This window comes from Gallus gallus, chromosome 12 (assembly GCF_016699485.2).
Source record: "Gallus gallus isolate bGalGal1 chromosome 12, bGalGal1.mat.broiler.GRCg7b, whole genome shotgun sequence".
Taxonomy (NCBI): domain Eukaryota; kingdom Metazoa; phylum Chordata; class Aves; order Galliformes; family Phasianidae; genus Gallus; species Gallus gallus.
Genome location: NC_052543.1, coordinates 11,475,490 through 11,496,243, shown reverse-complemented (window position 1 = coordinate 11,496,243; position 20,754 = coordinate 11,475,490). Strand labels below are relative to the sequence as shown.

The following is a 20,754-nucleotide window of genomic DNA, read 5'->3' as shown; positions in this document are numbered from 1 at the left end:
CACAATCACTGCTGAAACAAGGCAGCCTGAACAACTTAAGAAAACATACGTGCCATGGGTTAAGGTCAGAAACCTCTGCCACATTTCTCAGACTCCTCCACTCCCTTCAGCAGTTTGTCTGGAACTCAAATCCTGTCAGCTCTTCTGTGGAAGGGATTGAATTGCTCTTACCATTGACTGGGTCATGACGAAGAGGTGCTCCTGCAACTGGTCAAACAGGAGGTCTCCACTCACCATGCTGTTCAACTGGACGGCTAAAGAAGCATAGATGTGTGCATCTCCCATTGCTCCTAAAAACACCTGCAAGAGAGTCACAGCAGTATACAGGCAAAGTATCAGAATAGGAGTGGGAGACATCTGTCCTACCCAAGGAATTATAGGAGAACTGAAGTTGCTTTTCTTGCCACCCCCCGCCTGAGCATCCCTGATTAGTTTTACCCTCTTTGCTTCCTGTTGCATCCAGACTGTACCTTATGCAGTCTCCCCCTGCTGTCTCCTAGAAAAGCAATGGTGTGGCCATCTTCCACGTTCACTGCCACAGCTGTCAGTCGAGACTCTGTTGTCTCCAGGAGAGGGGCTGCTTCCAAGGGGACCCGGCTGGCCATGGGGCTGGGAGTGTGGTCAGAGCCACAGGGGTACGCATACAAGGTGTCCTTTGGGGGAGTGAAAAGAACAGGGAAATCAGAACCAAATACAAAACAATACAAAGAACATTATCACCTTTCATACTTCCCATCCTGTCTTCTGTCTCTCACAGAGGTGCCCCTGCTCTGTTGTATCACTCACCAATTCCAGTCTGAGGTGGAGTCCCCATTGCCAGCACAGACACGAACGCAGGGTAGAACACAGCCTGCTCCAAAGAGCTACACACAAAACCTGTGCAGTGCGTGCAGCTAGAGACCCACAAAATACAAACAAGTCCTCTCTGCACACTGCTTCAATTCTTCCTAGCTCTGTCAGGCTTCTGAAAATTAACTCCACAGCACTGTGCAAAAACAGTCATCCCTCTGTTCCAGCCACATCCCTCCCAGTACCCACCAAAGCGTCACTTGCTGAATTCTAAAGGACAGAATAAAAGCTGCCAACTTATTTGCTATTTGTATGTGTAGAAAGGAGATGCTTCATTTTGTCCCTAAATAAGGGCACAATCTGTATAGGACAGTTTCTCTGCTGCTTCTCAATGCCTCACTCAGCACTCAGTGTAACTTCAGAGTATCCTTTGATACTATTAAACCTACCATTTTTAATCAATTAGAGGCTTGTCTTCAAACAGTGCTAGTGTATAAAAGCTGATTTTCACCATGGGATCAACATGGGTAATATCTTCACCCTTCTCCACAGCTCTTTACTCCCACTGAGGTATTACTGCACATCTCCCACCAACCCAGCTCCCCTTGCACCAGGCCTGGACTGATACAGCCCCAGGTCCTGTAAGATTTAATAGGAAGTGAGCCATTACCAGACATCCACACTCAGAAGCATCAAGCCTTTGTTTAGAATGGGATTCTAGATACCTTTTGCAAGCTTTATATCAATTTAGACAGACACTGGAGCTAAAAATATCTCATTACTAGAGGCTGATTTTTCAAAGTTTGCTTTAAAAAGATGGATAGAGGACAGAAATGGTCGTACCCCATTTGTGCTCAGCATTGCTGCTGCCCACACGTGAAGCCAGGGGAATTCACTGCACACACAACAACGTGACCGTGTGAGCTCTCCCAGTGCTGGCACAGCCTGCCCACCACCTCGCTGGGACTGTCAGCAGTGCAAGTTAATCACAGGCAAGAGCTGAAACACGTTCCGTGCCATGGGATTAAGACCATGGTAATTGTATAAAGCGCTTATATAAATTTACATAGAAGCTGTGTGAACTGTTTTCAGTGAATAGCATCTTGGCAATGCAGCAGCACACACACTACAGGGATCACCCAGCATCGTAGTGTGACGGAGCAAGTTTGGAGTGCCCGGCCATATGCTGAATTGTGGTGTGTGCTTCCAACCTTTCACATGTGAGAAGCAGCAACGGGACAAACCTGCACTGATGCGTGATAAGGACAGAAAGCTTGGTGAAAAAGAAAAGCTGTGCATCTTGAAAGCTACAGCCCGGGAAGACATGCAGCCTCATAGGAGCCTGTTCCACGTGTCCAATTATCAAGGCATCAACAGCACCTATCATCTCCTGCTTCTGGAGACAAATGGAAAACTGGATACTTTCAGATCCCCAGCAAACCAGAGAGAGTTCTGAAGTTTCTATAGAAAACAAGTGTTTGTTCCAGCTGAAGAGATGGCACTGAGCTGCACAACTCAATGCCAGCCTCCCTCCCTGCACTAAAAATAAGGAGGCAGTGCTGAGGAAAAGAGCATACCTTGTGCTGGCTTGGAGGCAGAAAAAACGGGAAATTAATTAGCATTATTCCCATATAAAGCACAAATTGCCACTATTGAAACCGAGTTAAAACTGCCCCTGCATGAAATGCTCATTGACAGCCGCTTCCACTCAGTGCTGAATGGAGCAGGCTGGAGCTGGCACAGCCCCCCGCGTGTTGTTAGATACAATCTTAAGGACAACCGCTACCACGGACTGAATGGTGAAGGATGAAGTTTGTTAGGACGTCCACATAGTATTGGACACACTTGTTAATAAGATGCTACAGTTCAGCCAGCCCACCAGTGCCAAAGCACGCAGCTGGGGCGCTGGGATCACGTGCCAGGAATCACACAGCACAGCCCGGCTGCTGCTCCCACCCTGCACACCCACTTCTCTGCTGGACTAAACAGGACGGGGGGACCCTGCGTGCTGCTTTCCAAGCTGCCCCCACAGTTTGATCGGAAATCCCCCAAGCTGCTGTGAACTCGTGACAATTCCTTCCATGCTGGCCTGCAGGGGACATGCGGGACTCAGCTAAGGGACAGTGAAAGCAGGACATCACAGCCCAGTCAGCGTATTCTTCCTGACCTTATATTCGTCCTGCCCCCAGCCTGCTCTTTACCCCTCTGCTGTCCCATAGCTATTCTACAGTCTGCTTCAGCTGCCAAAACACACACCATAATTTCAAAACCGGTTTTGGACCACACATCCAATTGCAGATATTCCCAAAGCTCTGCGGTACCACTCTGCAGGAGGCTGGGAAGAGGAAGGTACCTGAGGTTACCGTTCTGCAGAAGGACAACACAAGACAGCACGCTGCCCTGTTACGGACCAGCAATGCCCTCAGACTCACAGCCATGGAACCTCATGCCAGGACACTGCATCCTGCCCCAGGAGAACACTGCTGCTCTATGTTTGTGTCACTGTCCCCGCTGTCACAGCACCAGCCAGCGTGGCTGACAAACCGAGGGATTCAGGGTCACAGCCAAGTTCCAGTTTACATTTTTATCCTGCAATATCCCATCACGCCTTTGCCATAGAATTCAAGTTTTGCATGTTCATTCCTTATTGCTCTGGAGAAGAGCCAGGTCAGGAAAAAGGCTTCCTGGTATACAAAATTCTGCAGGGCTAACGCAGTCTTCAGGAGGACAGGATTTTGCTAACTCCTGCTTTCGACTTTCTTCGGTTGCTGGGTGCCCTTTCTTGGAAGCTGTTGTGAGAAAGCAACAGGGACCCAGCACACCCCTTTAGATCAGGACATGAAGATATTAAGAGCAACCTGAACTGCAGCTTCTGTGTTCTTGCCTCGTACTGCCACAAGACAAGCACCGGGGCCAGGTCACACCAGATGCCTTCCCCATTGCCACACACAGCACAAACCTGTCCATGTGAGGCAGAGCACTGCAGCAGGAACAAGGCAGACCTGAGCTGGAATGCAAGAGCATCGCCTTGCTGCGGTTAGCCCAAGTAGATTTCATCACACAGCTGTGGGAAACAGGCTCACTCCAGGAGCACAAAGCAACACAAGAACGTGCTGCAGATTTCTCTTTACCCTGGCAAAGGTGCAAAGCCACTTACCGCTGGCAGCTGGACACAGTTGGAGCTGACATCATACTCAATGTACGCCACTTCTGTCCCGTCTTCCGACTTCCCGTCTCTCATGTAGCACACATCCCTCGTCCAGTTGGTCAGGCGGTCCACCTCCTCCATGGCATAGATGCAGAGCGCGGACTCCTCGCTCAGTTTGCCCGAAGAAGCCTGCCAGGCAGAGAAGGCTGCAAACAGCACCTCCCCGTCAGTGTCCAGCTGCCCCTGGGCCAGGTCCTTCCCCGGCTGGGTGACGTAGGCCGCCTGCAGGAGGCTGTACGTATTGGTTTTGCTCTGGCAGAGCAGAGGTAACTCCACGTACGAGTAATAGTGAGAGTCGTCCAGGCAGATTCGCGAGATGTAGGTCTTGTACTCGCGTGACTGAGACTTGAGGTCTCGACGGTAGAAGAGGAAATAGACGCTCGAGCGGTAAGTGAAGGACTTGATGAAGTGGTGGTTGTACTCGGAGAGCCGCCCCACTGCCAGCTTGGCTGTTTCCTCGTAGGAGAAAATAGAGTGAGAGTCTGTTGCTTGAACATCGCTGCCGTGGGCCCTGAGATTCCGGGTCGTAATGGGAGGAATCCCCCCTCCGACTCCTCGGCTGGTGTACCCCCGTCCCACAAACAGCAAGGGGACCTCATCCTTCGAGTAGGCTACGAGTCCCACGGTGGTGATATTGGGGTCATTGGCAGCAACATACTGAGTGTCACCGGGGCTCTCTGGTCGGAAGAGAACGTGGTCAATGGAGGTGAGGCTCCTCTTCTCACAGATGCCCTGGTGCACGCTGCCGCACACAATGAGCTCCTTCTGCACCGAGTTCACCAGAAGCAGCTTGTTGTGATTGTCAGTGTGGTGTGCCTGAGGGCACTCCAGCTTTGAGACTGGGGGCAGGCAATCTTTGCTGTCCAGAACCGGTCCAGTTTGAACCATGTTCTCCATCAGCAGATCAGGTGTCAGCTGGAAGAGGAAGTTGGTAGCCCCCAGGTAAATGGTCCCCGATTCCACATCCATGGACAGGTGGAGGAATTTCGTAGCGTTGCGTGAGAATGTGACATACTGCAGTCCCCTTGGAATTGCCACTCCCAAGAAACAAAGAACGGGAAGGAGGAACGTTCCCAGAGGCATGGTAAACACTCTGCAAGAGAAGAAAAAAGTGTTATCGCTACCCTGGTACCAGAAATGAAGGTTAATACACATCAAAATCCTTCAACAACACTCGCAGGAAATGTGGGCAAAGAGGACAGGGATTACCAGAAGGAACAGGAATAGACACACAGTCAGCACGGGGTGTTTGTGGAGAAGAAAAGGATTTGCAAACAAACAAAAACCAGGAAGAGACCGTACGATAGAATCTATTTGATCACCTTGACATCAATGTGACAGGCACAGCATCTTCAGGAGAAGATGGAATACTATGAATAATGCCTTTGGACACTCTCTCCCTTCCCAGGACTGAACTTACTGAGCGAGCAGCACAAAGCACAGCATCATCAGTTCAGGGATGTAACCCAGGGAGGAAAGTCCTACCTATGCTGCCACAAAATAAGTTTCAAATACTGAACTTAAATCACTCTTCTTGTAATACCAGAAAGCAGGAGACACGTTTGACCAGACTCCTGAACAACTCTTTCCAATGATGCTATGTTGGAAGCTCTCCAGGACAGGACCACATTCCAACAACATCCAGTACATCGCATACGTTGCTAATGAGCAACACCGCAGTAAAACAAACCACCATCCAAGACAAACACAACCTGCAGGACCATTGTTTAAACAAGCTGTAGCTAGGATCCAACTCAGAGGAAACTTAACAACCCTTTTGTTCTGTATTTCATATAAAGTGAAGTTTATATTTCAAGAAAATTAACACAATTAATCCTTCCTCTTTTTTTTAATCACACAGCTATCAACAACCTCCTCTGGGTCTACCGCTGCGTCATCAGTGTTTCATGAGGGACGTTCCCATGCCACTGCTGAGCATGGCCCACACAAGCAGGCCTGCTCTGTCCCAGTGCCAGGACGAGGCCTCCAGAGCAGCACTTGCAGCAGCTCCCAGCCACCCATGCACCGCGGGCACTGCACAGACCTGGGGAGGTGTTTCTCTTCAGAGTGTCCTCGATTCAATCCCTCTTAACACCCACCCAAGCCACACCACAGGTGGGAACAACTGTTCTCCACAGCAAGGAGGGAATGCAGTACTAAGTACCCGCAACATGGAGATTACCAATTCGGCACGAAGAAAGGACAAGAGCTGAGAGTACTCCGAACCTATAAGAAGTACTTATTTGAACTAAGAGACAGGTGGTGATATAGCTCTGAATCTACTCCCCGCCACCCCTCCCTCTCCAAGAGAGGCATCAAAGCTACACAAAGGTGGGCTGGGGGTGCAGAGCCGAGGGGTGCACAGCCTCCTCCAGAACTGCCCCATAGTCTGCCGTGCTCATTTTGCCAACTCAGCTCCTCAGGAGTGATGTTAATTCTGTAGTTAAAGCTAAGAAAACTCATCCCTTCCCCCCTGCAGCCTCAGCCCTCGGGGATCTTCGGGGTAAGCTCCAAGCACTGCTAACAGAAGTGCTTAAAAGCACAGAGGTGTAAAAAGATCTGCAGCATTTCAAGCACATACATCAGGACTCGGTGACTTGCCCGTTTGTGACCTAAATCTTCTCACCATACAAACTGCCTTTCTCTAGTTCTGCACAACTTCCAGCACAAGGCATGCAGAAAACACAACAGTGGTGAAAACAGGAGCTGTAAGACTCCGGTTCCACCTTGTTTCACTGCCATTGCAGAAAAAAAACCACCACGAAAATCTGCTTTCCAGCTCCTTTGTCAGTTAAACAGGCATCTTTGCTCTACCAAAAGACCAGCTGAGAGGATTAGTCTATTTGGGAAATCCAGCGGATGGAGGGTATTATAAATACAATACGTTATTAAATATAGGCTTTGTGAAGCTCTGGATAGGCTCCGCTTCACACGGTTATTGTAGGTAAGCAGGCAGTGCTGTCAGGAAATACCCACACGTGGGAGTTCTGGCACCAGGCTGGCAGCTCCGCCGAGCACACAGCCACCGACTCACACCGCACCAACGGGACACCGGGCTACGTGCACACTGGGGCTTCAGTTCACACCAATAATGAATGCTTAGTGCTTTCTGCTTCAGTGCAGCTGATGCACTCTGCTTCACCCAGACTCGCAGCCAGCCCTGAGCCAGCCATGCAGGCACTTGCCAGGGTGCTGAGAGAGTCCCGGGGCTTGACAGAGGTCCTCATTACAGCAGAGATCGTATCTGTGAAGCGATGAGGGATCTCTACAAGCTCAGCCAGCAGATACACAGACTGAAGGACAGAGCTCTGACTTAACTGGATCACCTCCAGTTCACATCAGCATTTCACCAAAGGTGCAACATGAATTGTTTTTATGCCCTTTCACTGCTTTTATTAGAAAATACTTTATTCAAGGAACTCCTGAGCCACATGACTGCTTGGTACCCCTGCACGGCCGTCATGCAGCTGTCGTGATGGCTTGCTGCACATCTCTGCCTCGGTTTCAAAGCTTTATACGCCTGGAAACAAAACAATACACTGACGGCCATCCACCAGCAGGAGCTTGACTACATTGTGACAGAGCCACATGGACATGGAGAAGAGAGTCTTGTGATTCTCAGCTGCCTCCAGATCAAAGACATCACACTACACCACTTATGAGAATCTGTAATCTATCTAGCTACAGCAACCTTCCTATGCCAGCCAGCAATTATACAGTACATCCAGCATGAGTCTTAGCAATTCATGAATTCTGAAATGCCAGCTTTCTGGCTAGGGGTCGTGCCTACGAGCTACAAGACTTCTGTTCAGCACTTGTCATCGCTGACAGCTGCTGGGGCAGAACTAACATCCACGCCACCACTGGCTGAATTGAGAGCCCGGTGCACGACACCACTCCAGCACGCAGCCCCTTCCCGAGCTCTCTGATCTGGAGCTGAACCCATCGCTAGCATTTCACAGCAAGCACTTTACACACTGCAGCACCTGTCCTGGAGGAGAGGTGGAAACCCGGCTCACCCTGCCTTCCAGCAGACCACAACCAAAAGCAGATCCTGCTGCGGTCAGAGCTCCATCCTGAAGCCATTATTTCACTTGCCAATATCCCTCCAGAAGCAGCTTTATTAAGAGCTATTCCTACCACAGGTGCTCCAGGTAAGAAGCCACTACCCAGCCTCGATGGCTCGGGAAGAACAGCCATCTTCTCACAGGGGGCAGTGAGAAGATAAAACCATCAGAAGGGATGGAGTCTGCTCTGTGCGCCAGCCCTCATCACCGAGCCATGGGTGAGCGCCGAATACAGCGCTCTTTGTTCTTGGCTGCAGAGCCATTAACGCATGAACTTGCATTTACTGCTCAGTGAACAAAGATATACATTAGAAACAAACCCGAGTGCGTGGCTACCAGTGGTTAGAAGCATTCCCATCCTACCTGAAAATGGAGAGGAAAAAGGCCAGCAGTGCCTTTTGATTCAATTCCCCCTCTTATTTCTCAAGCACGAGCATCGCTGCCTCTGTATCTCGCTCTTCGGTACAGCCCATCACGATACTGGGAGGACAGGAAGAGGGAGGATAACCTACATTTAGATCTGATAGTTTCACGAAAGGCCACACTACTGAGCTCTTTATGGATTTACTGAAGCGTTGGGCTTCCTGTGCTTGCTGTTAGCACACAACACAGCTGTTACAGACAGATTGCACTAAAAGTGTGCAGCCTTTAATTAATTCTGAAGGCAACTGCCACGGCTTACAGATTCTTTTTAAATATTCAATTTTTTTTTTGATGAATTCCCCTTAAATAGCAGACAATGCTCCCAACGTTGGCTTTAACGCACTGTAAAATATTAATATCCAAATTATACTTCTGGGTTTCATTTATTTAATCTGGATCACAACAGAAGGGCTGGAGGATTAGTCGGTTCTGCCACAGAACACTTACATGGCATCCACAAAACAGCCACCAGTAACGTGGGAGCTACAGCACTGCTTTATTACTTGGAAATCAGAGTAAGGCGGCATCTTCTGTAGCACTATTTTTACCTCTGACCTCACACATCCCTCTCAAAGACTTGACTCATTCATTAAAGAAACAAACAACAGCTCTCTTGGGCACGTTTCAGCATATCAATATGTAAAGATTATTTCAATCCTTACAAATTATCTCCCTGATATCCTCACGCCTCCCAAAACAGAGAGGTCAGAGAGTGCTGCAGCCTCCGGGCTGTCTTTCAGACTGGTTACCAATCCCAGCAGAATTGGCCTTGGAAAAAACTGGGCCCCTGATATTTGCATCTGCAGCTCCCACCGCGCTGTTTGCAGATCCAGCCTGTGGGGAGGGCCCTACGAGACAAAAATTAAAAGCATAATTCTTCGAGCTGCACGACAGCCCCTGGGCTCCGTCACGTCCGAGTCAGGCAGTGTCAGCAAGAACAGCAGCACTGTGTTGTCTGCACAACAGCCCCGAGCTGCAGTCCCCCTTCTAAGTTTCATGCGCTCAACAGAGACTTGCTGTTTTCTGCCATGGAAGACGACATTCCCATTAAATAAATACATCTCTCTCGGAGCCTTATTTACTACAGGCAGGCCAGTTCCCTGCTGCTCTGTTTAAGAACACTTGCAGAGATGAACACAAACCTCTGTTTTCCAAATAAAATCATCGCCGAGGAGCACTCCTGTCCAACACATCCCATCAGAGCGGGGCTGACGCAGACAAGGCAGCTCTGTTAGGTCAGCTGTGAGTAACACCAAAGCTGAGGTTAAAATAACTACCAAACTCCAAAGACAAAACAGAAAATCTGAAGTGGCAGGGGAAGGCAGCACAACCCACACCTTCGTGCTACAGAATTAACAGCATTAGCAGATAAACACTTGAGCAAATGATGTTTTCTAAACCCCTGATAATTACTGCTGGCTGTTTGAACATGGATGGGCACTTCTCAGGCTGGAAGATGTTACACAAAAAGAATGTTACGCACACACTGTATCACAGAATTGAGTCCAAAGAGACCCTTAAAGGCCATCAGTTCAACCCCCCTGCACTGAACAGGGACACCCACAGCTCCATCAGGTGCTCAGAGCCCATCCAGCTGACCTTGGCTGTCTCCGGGCATGGGGCACCACTACCACCTCTCTGTGCAAGCTGTACCAGCGCCACTGCACATCTTCTCTACTTTTCGGTACCACAAACATTTCAATGGTACCTTTAAGCATTGTTAGGGTTCCTTCCAAAACTGCAGAACGTGCTTCTACTCCATGGCTGTACCAAGTATGAATCTTAGCTATACCAGAATTAATGGATGGGAGTGGACAGGCATTTCCTCTAACACCTCATGCACATCCAATTTTTCCTCTTGAACATACTCAGATACGCTGCAGCCAACAGTTTAAACTTCCAGTGCCGATGGCTAATGAAGAGTTAATGTTTAACACAGCCAAATCGTGAGCTTTTTATGAATTAAACTACATAAACATTTACAAGGAACAGAGAGCATCACAAGCTGCTTGCAGTGAAGTTTTCTCCATAGCCACTGCATAATTTTAAGCTTTCCACTGAGCCACCTTCCCAATCACTGACAAAAAGAGAACTCAAGTATCACATTCTATATACATTTTAAAAAGCGGAAAAATCAAGTCAGCTATCAGCTTCCTGCTATTTCAGCACAACAGAAGGCTGATGTTCTGCCCACGTTATGCATTTGAAGATTTGAATCCTTCAGGATCAGCTCCAGCTTGCTGTGCGATCGAGCCAAAGAACACCAGCAGGCAATTCCTCCCTGCAGCCTCCGAGCTGCTGACTAAACCAGCCTATCTCAATGAAAGCAGCATTTTTTTCTTAGGGCTCCTAAGTTAAAGAAACCACCACCGTAACCCTACAAGCACTTCCCCAAGGGAATTCAAGCCCAGTACGTTGCCTTGTCATTTCCTTTAACTTTGCTCATCTCAGGACTTTCAGTCAAAGAAGCTTCCAGTCACTTTTTGCACGAACAGCTCCAAAACTAATCCTTCTTAATCCTCCTTGGGCAAGAAGATAAGGACAGCTATTCTAAGTCAGACAGAAGTCCACCTACACAGAAACCCCGTCTCCAACAGCAGACAATAAGAAATGCCTAAGGAGAAGCAGGAGGGCAGACAAGCAGCGGGCAATCATTCCAGCTTCAGGCCTTCGGCATGGATGCAGTAGGTGATCTGAGCTTCCTCAGACAGAGAGAATTTCTCTTGTAGCACTTTGAGCCTTTCTGAAGAAGAAGTAAAATAAAACAACGTACCTGACTGAGATGAGCACCTGAGCACCCTCTGTTCACAGCACCTGACCCAGACACGCTCTCACAGAGCGAATGCTGCCTCTAACCCCCAGCTCATTTACCTACCCCAGAACCTCTTGCTCTCCCACCCAGCTGTCACATCATGTGCCAACACTGTGTCCACCCAAATTCCAGCTGAGGCTCAAGCACTCTTCCAGGCAATTAAATAGGAAAAAGAAAAAAAAAGGGTCAGTTCTCTATGTCCCACTGTGTGGAGGACTTCCGGGGAACCCAGATAAGCTTAATTTAGCTGTGACAGAATCCTGGGAAAGCAGAGCTCACTTAAGGTTACCCATCTGATTCGGCCTGCTGAGCAAAGCTACCATTTCTATACAGATCCAGGCAAATCTAAATCCATCGTCCTGCAGAAGGAAGCTCATCTACAGAAGTTCAGGCAGAGAATCGTTGACCAAAATACGGGGTAACACTGGAGCAGGGAGAAAGCCTCGCTGTACCCAGGAAATTCCAATTTCCAGTTAATTGAGATCCGAGAGACAGCTTTTAATCTGTTTAATATGAACCAAACTGACTTTGAAAGAACTGTCAGTTAAGGCTCTTGGAAAAAGATAAGCTTTTGTGGAGTTACAGTCCCTATCATGATTTAATAAGTACTTAAAAGACAGGAAATCATAAGTGGAAGAGTTTCCCAAGGGGGAAGGTTATCAGTGAGATCTGCCAAGAATTCATTCTGCAACCTGTGCTGTGCAGTACATTCATAAGATGATCTACAAAGCGGGATTGGCCTGGAACTGGCAAAGCTTACCGAGAATAAAACTGTTCAGCACGATTAAACACAGAGGAGACTGCAAGAAGTTACGGAACTCATGCACTGCTAAGGAACTGCACAGTACCTCACAGGTCAGTTCATAGCGAGAGGACACAAAATATCCTAACTATGTAAGCATAGGAAGACCCAAATGAACTGTTATCACTCATGAAAACTTAGGTAACTTGGTACGTCAGGTCAGCATTTAGCATCAAGCAAGAAGGCAAATACAGCCTTCGGCGTGCTTAGGAAAGGAAACATCACCATTCTGTTGTTGAATGCTGCAGGCAGTTCTGCTTCCCACATCTGAAAAAGGAGACAGAATGACAAAAAGGACAACAAAGATGATCAAAAGCATGCGATGGCTTCCATATGAGGAGAGACTGAGCAGAGCAGGACCTCAGATGGACAAAGAAACAATCAGGACGAGATGGGGGAAATGCGAGAGATCTGAGACACGACAAATAGAATCGGGATGTGAAATGTGGGGTAATTAATGATCACTCCTTCCAGTGCAGAAGAACAAGAGCACTGACAAGGTTAAACAGCTCTTCTAAACTTTCCTAAGTCAGTTCGAGGGTAATTTTCACTGGATGTAAAAATATTTTATCTAACATTTAAGTGCACAATTAAATCGTAGAGCTCACTGCTGCGGGACGTCATAGAGACCAGAAACACAAACAAGTTAAAAGGGGTTATAAAAATTAATGTAGTTGGGATCTGATAATCAGATTCAGCTCCAAGCCAAGGAGGGCCCTAAACTGGCGATGGCCATAAGCTGGGAGCATCAAATGGAGAGGAGGAGAAGAGAAAATAAATAAATCACATCGCACATGCCCCATCTCTTACAGTACTCATTAAGCATCTGCTTCTGGCTATTGTCAAAGACAGGATACTGAGCTAGACAGTGCTCTGCAATTTGCCCCAGGAGGACAGTTATATTTAAACCTCTTCTTTTAATGGTACATTTATAGATTTTATTTACTTTTAAATATTAGGAATGTAACTTTAGCCCTCCTTAATCGCATATTTAGGAAGCTGGAAGCCTAACCTCATCGACTACTTCTCAAGGCATTATCTGCCTTATTAGCATTTAGATACCATCTAGCTGAATCCTGACAGCACTGCACAAAGCTAACACACAACACAGCAGCAAGGCAGAGCATCCCCCCCCTCCCCACAGCCTGGGAGCCCCAAGCAGAGGTCCAAGCCGCGGTGCATAGCAGTGGCACAGCTGTGGGTTTAAAGCACAAGCAGCCCCTTCCCAGACTGGCTCTCTTCTGTTTGCTACACGCCTGGTGGAAACTTCTTGCTCAGCAGCCGAGCGAACATCACAGAACACAAATGTATGTATAGTACTGGGTAGTGTTCAACAGAACTGCTATTGGGAAAAGTAGGTCAGGACCATCCGTTCTGCCCAGAGAGAAAGGAAGCTGAAGCACACCAGACTGTTTGGCTAGGTATTACAGAAATCCTTCGTCGGGGATTTCATCACTACTTCAAACAGCTGTGATTCATGTGTTACTGGCCTCCACCTCGAGGAAGGCACGCCTTCCCACCACGCCGCCGGCCCTGTCATTAGGGGCACCTCTCCCAGCCCCAGCCAAAATCCCTCCTGCTCTCAGCTTCTGCTCCACAGGGCTGCTAGGAAGGCTGCAGTCCTGCTTGAGTTGCATCAGTTACTCCACAAGACCTCCACACAGCACGCACCTCCCAGGGGCCAGCACCGGGACCCCCACACCCCATGGTGAGGGCCACACTCTCCTTCTGCATACAGCCAGGAGTCTTACCTTGGGATAGCTTAGCAAGGGAGGAAAGGAACTTCAAACGTCCTTCAAACCTGCTTCCTTCCTGTGGGGGATCTGTGGTGCCTTCAGTAGAGCCAATGGGTCTCCGTCTCCAGAAGGACAACCCACAGTGATAAAGCGGAGCAGCTCTCCAGCACGTCCCTGGTGCTTCCTGCATTAGCAGTGCAGCTCCCAGCCTATGCCAGCCCTGGAACTCTGCAGTAACTGGGAACAGACAGCTAAGAGAGTTTTTCCCGTCCTCTGCCTTGTTGGGCTGGCAGGTAGCTCCAAATACCCAACACAGGTGGGCTTTGCTGTTCTTCACTACATTTCACACCGAATCTTGCCTTGATTTTGTCCCTGTGAGATGATGCTGGCTCCATACTTACACCTCAAGAGAAAACCACGGTCTCTATGCCAGCAGCAGCCCTACAAGACTGCAGGGTGGAAGAGAGTCCAGAGGGCCGTACTGCACAAGGAGCTCCTGCTAGCAGCATTACAGCCCACAGGCAAGCACACAAGGACCACATCCCTAAGTCCACCATCCCCTTGCCAAGGGGCAAATCAGAGCCCTTACATAATGCAGCCTGCTTCAAATTAACCTTTTCACTCTGAAAATACAGAGCAGCTCATAGCTCAGCACCTCAGAAGCCTTCAAATTGTTTAGTTCCACAACAGCTCTATGAAGAGTTAATGTACCCAAAGGCGGGGAGGAACAAATTCTTCTCCACGGAGTTTTCCTTCATTTCAAATAAGATTCATTCTTCTGCCCTCTCCAGTAACTCCCTGGAGAGCACACAGCCTGACAGCAGTTTGACAGTCTTCCCCCATCACTCCAACAGCGTCAGCAGTTCTGGCTGCAGCCATGAATACAGTCAGTAATATGCAAATAAATGCAATGCAATGCAACCACACGAGTTGCATTTATCTCCTCCCACCCAGAACAGACAGCAAAATCATCTGAATTCCACACCACCACCACAACCTGCTTGTGGTTTGCCTTCAAACCAAGCTGGTTACATTCTATCTCGTATTACTCAACTCATTTTATCAGAAATGAAGCTTTGATCAATTAATCTTCCATAAATTAGTACTTAAGCCTGGGAGACTATCAGCAGTCAGCTATGAACTATTCGGCTCAGTATTCTGGTAATTAGGTTAAAACAGGTCTGCTCCATAACAATCCGAGTTGGTGCACCTAGATGTTTTCTCCCATCTCCAGAACTCAGTACCAAAGCTCCCATCAGGCCAAAACCAGAAAGTAGAGCACCAAGCAGTTCAAAAGCCCGAGGAACTTCTCAAGTTGCTCATAACACATAGAAAACACAGCAGTTCCCAGGCTTCCACTGCAGAAGAGTGAACAAGATGCAGACTTGAGAGCCAGGATCAATTTCACACCAGTCTCAACAGCTCCAAGCAACTACCTTCAACTACACAGACTGGGATCTTTGCTATCCAGCATTCCCCAATTTAGCCCAAGACAGAGCGCTGGCACATGAACTGAAGAGCTCTCAAGGCGCCTATGGCCAAGGAACCAGAAGGCTAAAGGCTAGCAGCAGTGATGCAATGTGCTCTTCTGCCCTACCATCACAGCCCTACACCCCAGCCATTGTCCAGATGTGGAAGTTCTCGTTTCAGCAATAAAATTCAGAGCACCAGACTGCATACAGAGGTAGGTCTACTGCAGTCCATGAGGCATCAGTCAATGCTTTTCCTTCAGACTTCTACGGATCTACAGGCTAGAGGGGTGATACAGTGTGATGTGAACATTGAGTGGCAAAGGAAGCAGAAGGCTAGGATGCTGCAGGATTTGGTATGTGAAGAAATAAGCCATCTGGAGCAAGAGTTCTGCAGTCACTTTGTTAATATGTAGTCGCACAGACGGGTCCTTACACCTTAACCAGAACAAGGAATTTTAATTACAAGACAAAATTCACCCACCATGGCTTTGTAATGTGAGCTTCTGTTCTTACCTGCATTCAAATCAAGGACAACCTAACTTTCTCTAGTAAGATATTAGAGCTCCCAGTCCCAGTTCAGGGCTGAAAAAGGTTTTTTGGTGCTGTCTTCAGAGCTCTGTGGTTCAGAACCAGTTACCTCTTCAAGGTAGCCATGAATTTTAAAGACTTTTTGGTTCAGACTGTTCTCCATCTGGTTTGCAATCCACCTACCTGAGCAGTCTGACAGTCACTAGCTGGACAGGACTGACTGGCTCTTCCCTCTGCCTTTCAGGGAAGCCCAGATCTTCACCCTAGGGACACAGAGATGCACCAACAAGTCTGTTGCATAAACTGCAACACTAGTCTGGAAATGCAAACTCCTACGAGCAGGCACAGCAGCCAGTATAACTGGCTGACTGTCGGCATTTCAAGAGAGTGTTATCTTGCCAGCGTGACCCCTGGGCAAAAGCACCCAGAAAACAGGAAAACCAGATGTACAGTAGTTTATTAGGAACAGCAGTGAGTTTAGGTGCGACCTGTCAAGATCATAGTGTAATAGTCTACTAAAAGGGAACAAAACTTAACGTAGTCCAGCAAAGGACACATGAAGAAAGTGAAAAATATTTGCAAACAAATGCAAACAATTTTTTGTTCAAGAACAGGAAGAAACACTTAAAGCATTAAAAAGATCTAAGATAAAGTTGCTCTCCTTAACATGTGCATCATTATGAACTGGAAATTGCATTACTGAATCGTTCAGTTGGAAGGGAACTACAAAGGACATCAAGTCCAACTGCTTGACCACTTCAGGGCTAACCACAAGTTAAAGCGTATTATTAACACACAATGGAAATTTGAGCACAGAAGTTCTCTGCCAGCCCATGGAGTGACTTTTGCTGCAGGACGTGGGACATAGGCATATTGGCTTCTGCATCTTTGCAAACAGGCTACAATTTTCCCAAATATATGAGCTGAGTTTTGAGTCTTAAGAGCCTCCAAGAAGCTAAACTGTATATTCTGCTACCAGTCAGCCTCCCGTGGCTGTTCCCCAAGGACCACAGGAGCAAAGTTACCCAACAAAGAGGAGAAAAATGGGACAATATCCAACAGCAGAGAGCCTACGGACAAAAAGACGGACAGGTTGGCATAGCTCTCATCCTGCTGAAAGGGAAAGGAAATGTTCAAAGAAACATCTCATCCTTCACTGCATTCTCTGCAGATCTGGGTAAGCATCTAAAACCAAGTGCAAGGCCAGACTTGCAAAGGTGAAGCACCTAGAACTGAGCCCTGTTATTTTTAAATGTTTAGACAAGACCTAAAATAACATCAGTGTTTCAAGAACTTCCAAAAAGCCCAAACCTCACATAGGCCATGGCATTTTTAGTTTGAAAACATTTGGAACACAGACTGTATTGTTGATAGATCTGCATATCACTCATTTTAGTTCAGATTAAGTTACAGTGCACTACCAAGCAAGAAACACTATTTAAAGAGGGGAAATCACACCAAGAAGATTCAGGCTATTGGCAGTCAGTCTCTGTAACTTAGTAAAAAACACAGCATCTCAGAGCAGCAAGGAACAGCACACACCAAAGGTGAAGGGAAAATGTCAGCTTTCCTGCTTAGAATGGGCACCTTCACACCACCCTCCCGAGCTGTAGTTTCCCAGTATATACACTCCAGCCCCAGGTCAATAGTCCGCAGGCTTTAAGATCTCCCAGGCAGTGCCTTCAGCAAGGCAGCGCATCACCCGCAGCGCAGCAGGAACTCGAGCCACGAGCTGTGCTGGTTTCTGTTTTTACAGGTTTTATTTTCATTTCTCTCCCCCTTCCCAGTTCCGACAAACCAGATTGCAGCCCTTCCAGCTCCAGTGATGGCCTGAAGCCGTAAGAATGAAGTAAGCACACAGCAGCACTTTGCCTCCCTGAACACTCTCCCTGGTTGCAATGATGTGCAGCTCAGGAACTTCTTGGGACAGAGGTGGGTTCCATGCATTTAGGAACCTTCAATAGCTCCTTCTTCTGTGGAACTGCCCTGTGCCCTCAAATACACACAGATGTTTGGCATTCACAACATCCTGTGGCAAGGAGCTTCCCAGGCTACCCGCACACATCAAGGACTGAGTCTTTATTTGTTTTTAAGCCTACTACACCTAGCTCCGTTCAATGCCTATTCACACTTATGCTTCTCCCACACTCAAGGAAGAGGCAAAAAATAGCTGCTGCTCCTCTAACACAGCATTCAACTGCATCTTCTGGCATTCAAGGCCAGGCTGGATGTGGCTCTGGGCAGCCCGGTCTGGTGGTTGGCGACCCTGCACATAGCAGGGGGTTGGAACTCCATGATCACTGTGGTGCTTCCCAACCCCGGCCATCCTACGATTCTATGATCTTCCTTCAGAACAGTGGGCATTTTTCAAGAATTCTCTCTGCATCATTACTTCGAAACTATAAATGACCTCCTTATACTTCATCTCACCCAGCCTAACGAAGGCTATTCCTTGTGATAGAGACTGTTTGCCCTCTTTATTCTACCACATATTCTTTATGAATATTTCAATCCATTATTTTTTCCCTCAACTACAGGCACAGTATTCAGTGATTTCCTGATGCTACATAAAGCAACAATATCCTTACCGGACCTTGTTCTTTTGCAGTCATACTAACATATCTGGGTTTGGATGTTGTTTTTGTCACAAATCCTGAAAAATCCTTTGTGTTTTTTTTTTTTTTTCCTACAAATGCAGCAATCCATCCTAATTGCTTCCTACATTCTTGATTATCAGATATAAGAATTCAGTCTGCATATATGCGTCTCCTGCCAGGCAACCTAACCTTTCCTGTCAGGCTGAAATATCTGGCTTTTCTGCCCTTCGCCAGTTTCACTATTAGGAGTCAAACAAGCCTTTTTAGGTTACAGGAATGTAGAAGTGTCTCTAGAATTAGAGAAAAAGAGGCGAGGTCATTAAAACCAAACAATTCAAAAGGCAGCCAATGAATTATTTAACATTACAATCCTTAGTGCTGACAACGTTTGTGTTTTGTTTTTTTTTTAAATATAAGCCTACCTCACAATTTCAGGCTACCAAGGAGGACCAGCTCACTCCCCAAAGAACCCACAACTGGTTCCAACCAAAGGGGAGAACCCTCCTGTCAGGGTGGTGGCTACCAAACAGCACAAAGGACTCAAATGTTCTTCTAACAAAGCAGAGCCCAACCATTCTCATCTCTTCTGCTACTTTAGGGGCAGGCACTCGGCTCTCCCTATGAGCTGAGCTTCCAGAACACAGTATGGGAGCGCTGTCTGCATCTTTGGTGACATCAAACCATTCCAGCCCTGGAAGTCACATAAAAACTGCACTGAAACATAACACAAGTGTTCATTCTCACGTAGACATGGTACAGGTATCACCTGCAGTGCTTTTAGAAGCAAAATGTAGGAATTTTGTCCTTCATCCCACTGTGGTGTGTGTCCACCTGCAGCATTTTTATACTCAGAGAAGCTCGCACACTTTTGAAACAAAAACCTTGTTATTACAGGGAGAAATAATTAAATGAATAGAGCATACACTTCTCGTGAAGAGCAGCTCAGCATGCAGCAGACATCTCAGAAACAGAACTATGAGTCAATAAGATGCAAGACCAAGAAACGTCATATTGTGAGCTGAACAAGGAGTCTGAGGTAGTTATACAGAGCCTTTACACCACAGATGAAGTATGTGGCCTAGAAATACCCAAAACATCACTATTCTGAGCACTCTGCAGAGCACAGCACACACAGCTGCCTGCCAGGCATGGAGAGCAATGGGAAAGGAATGTCTACAGCCAAAATGCAGCATCACAGTTTCCTCCTAGGGAAAAACATGTCCCCTGCCCCAAAAGCAAAGGGTTTCTCCCGGTTCTTGCCTTGCCCACAGCACAGCAGTTGTGTGTTTGTCTTTAATATAAAGGGGAAAAAAAAAAAAAAGGTGGGATACAAAGTAGGGCAGAAATCACCCCCTACGCTGTTTAAAAAGGAGGAAGAGAGAAGAGAAGGGAACAAACAGCACTCTCCTAGGTAACACCGAGTTGCTACTCGTGCTGCACAAGAATGAAGCAGAGCGCGACTTGGATAATAACCGTAACTCGCATTCCAGAAGTTAGTTTGTTCAGCCACGATGTTCTGCACTTAAATGGGCTAAAAACCATTTCTTCCAGTGCAGTTCTGCTGGGGCACTGTTTCAGTAGGGTCTGGACAGAATCAGCTGGTTATCTCAAAGAATACAACCGCATATACGCAGCACGCAGTCCTCCCTGTGGTCTTTTAGTTTTTATGTACCCTAAAAGCAGGGACCCAGAAAAGACTGAATTCAAATCATCTCAAGTACTTACTCCTTCCCCATTTCAAACAGCTGTGATTTAGTTGAACTGCCCAGAGCCAGCAAAAAGCTGAGCAAACCCGACTCACCAATCCCTGTACGTGTGCTGTATGCACTCAAGATTTATTCACAGAGGCTCCAGATCAAAACAGGTTTTCATAAAGCCTGCTCCTTAACATTCAAGACTTTAATCTAGCTCCACAACCAAACTGGAATCAAACAAGCTGCACACACACAGAAGCCTGGGCTAGAGGATGCTGTCTGGCTTTGTTCACTGCTTTTGTTTTTATGGAACCCTCCTGCTGCTACAGCTGCAGGTCCAACAAGCAGAATACTTTCTGATGAAGGGCTCCCGTGCTCTCAAGTGATATTCATCTCTTCACTGCAACAGCCGGTGACTCATCTAAGCCAGCAGCTCGTGTCCAGGTGCCAGGGTTTCACTCCCCAGCCAGAAGTTCATGCAGATCTGCAGATCTCCAGCAGCTCGTTTAGTCTGGGATCTCTGCTGTACCACCCTCCATTTGATATTCAAACTCCAGTATTCAAACTCCACACGTTCACTCAGTGCTTTGCCAGGTGAATGGGAACAGGAGTTGCAGCTAGGCAGC

At 47.5% G+C, this 20,754-nt stretch overlaps 1 protein-coding gene across 8 annotated transcripts in view; it reads right to left on the bottom strand.

Moving 5' to 3' along the window:
- PLXNB3 (plexin B3) overlaps positions 1-20,754 on the bottom strand; it is a 67,458-nt gene that overhangs the window by 29,842 nt on the left and 16,862 nt on the right. For 7 of the 8 annotated variants that reach the window (XM_046899754.1, NM_001389285.2, XM_040646059.2 and 4 more), the window contains 3 exons: positions 3,947-5,090; positions 471-653; positions 172-300 (listed from right to left, as the gene is read on the bottom strand). In XM_046899754.1, the coding sequence (XP_046755710.1) occupies positions 172-300; positions 471-653; positions 3,947-5,080 (1,446 nt within the window). In that variant the 5' untranslated portion in view covers positions 5,081-5,090. Of the gene's footprint in view, positions 1-171; positions 301-470; positions 654-3,946; positions 5,091-13,852; positions 14,357-20,754 lie in introns of those variants that run through there. The other variant, XM_046899756.1, reaches the window with a different exon arrangement.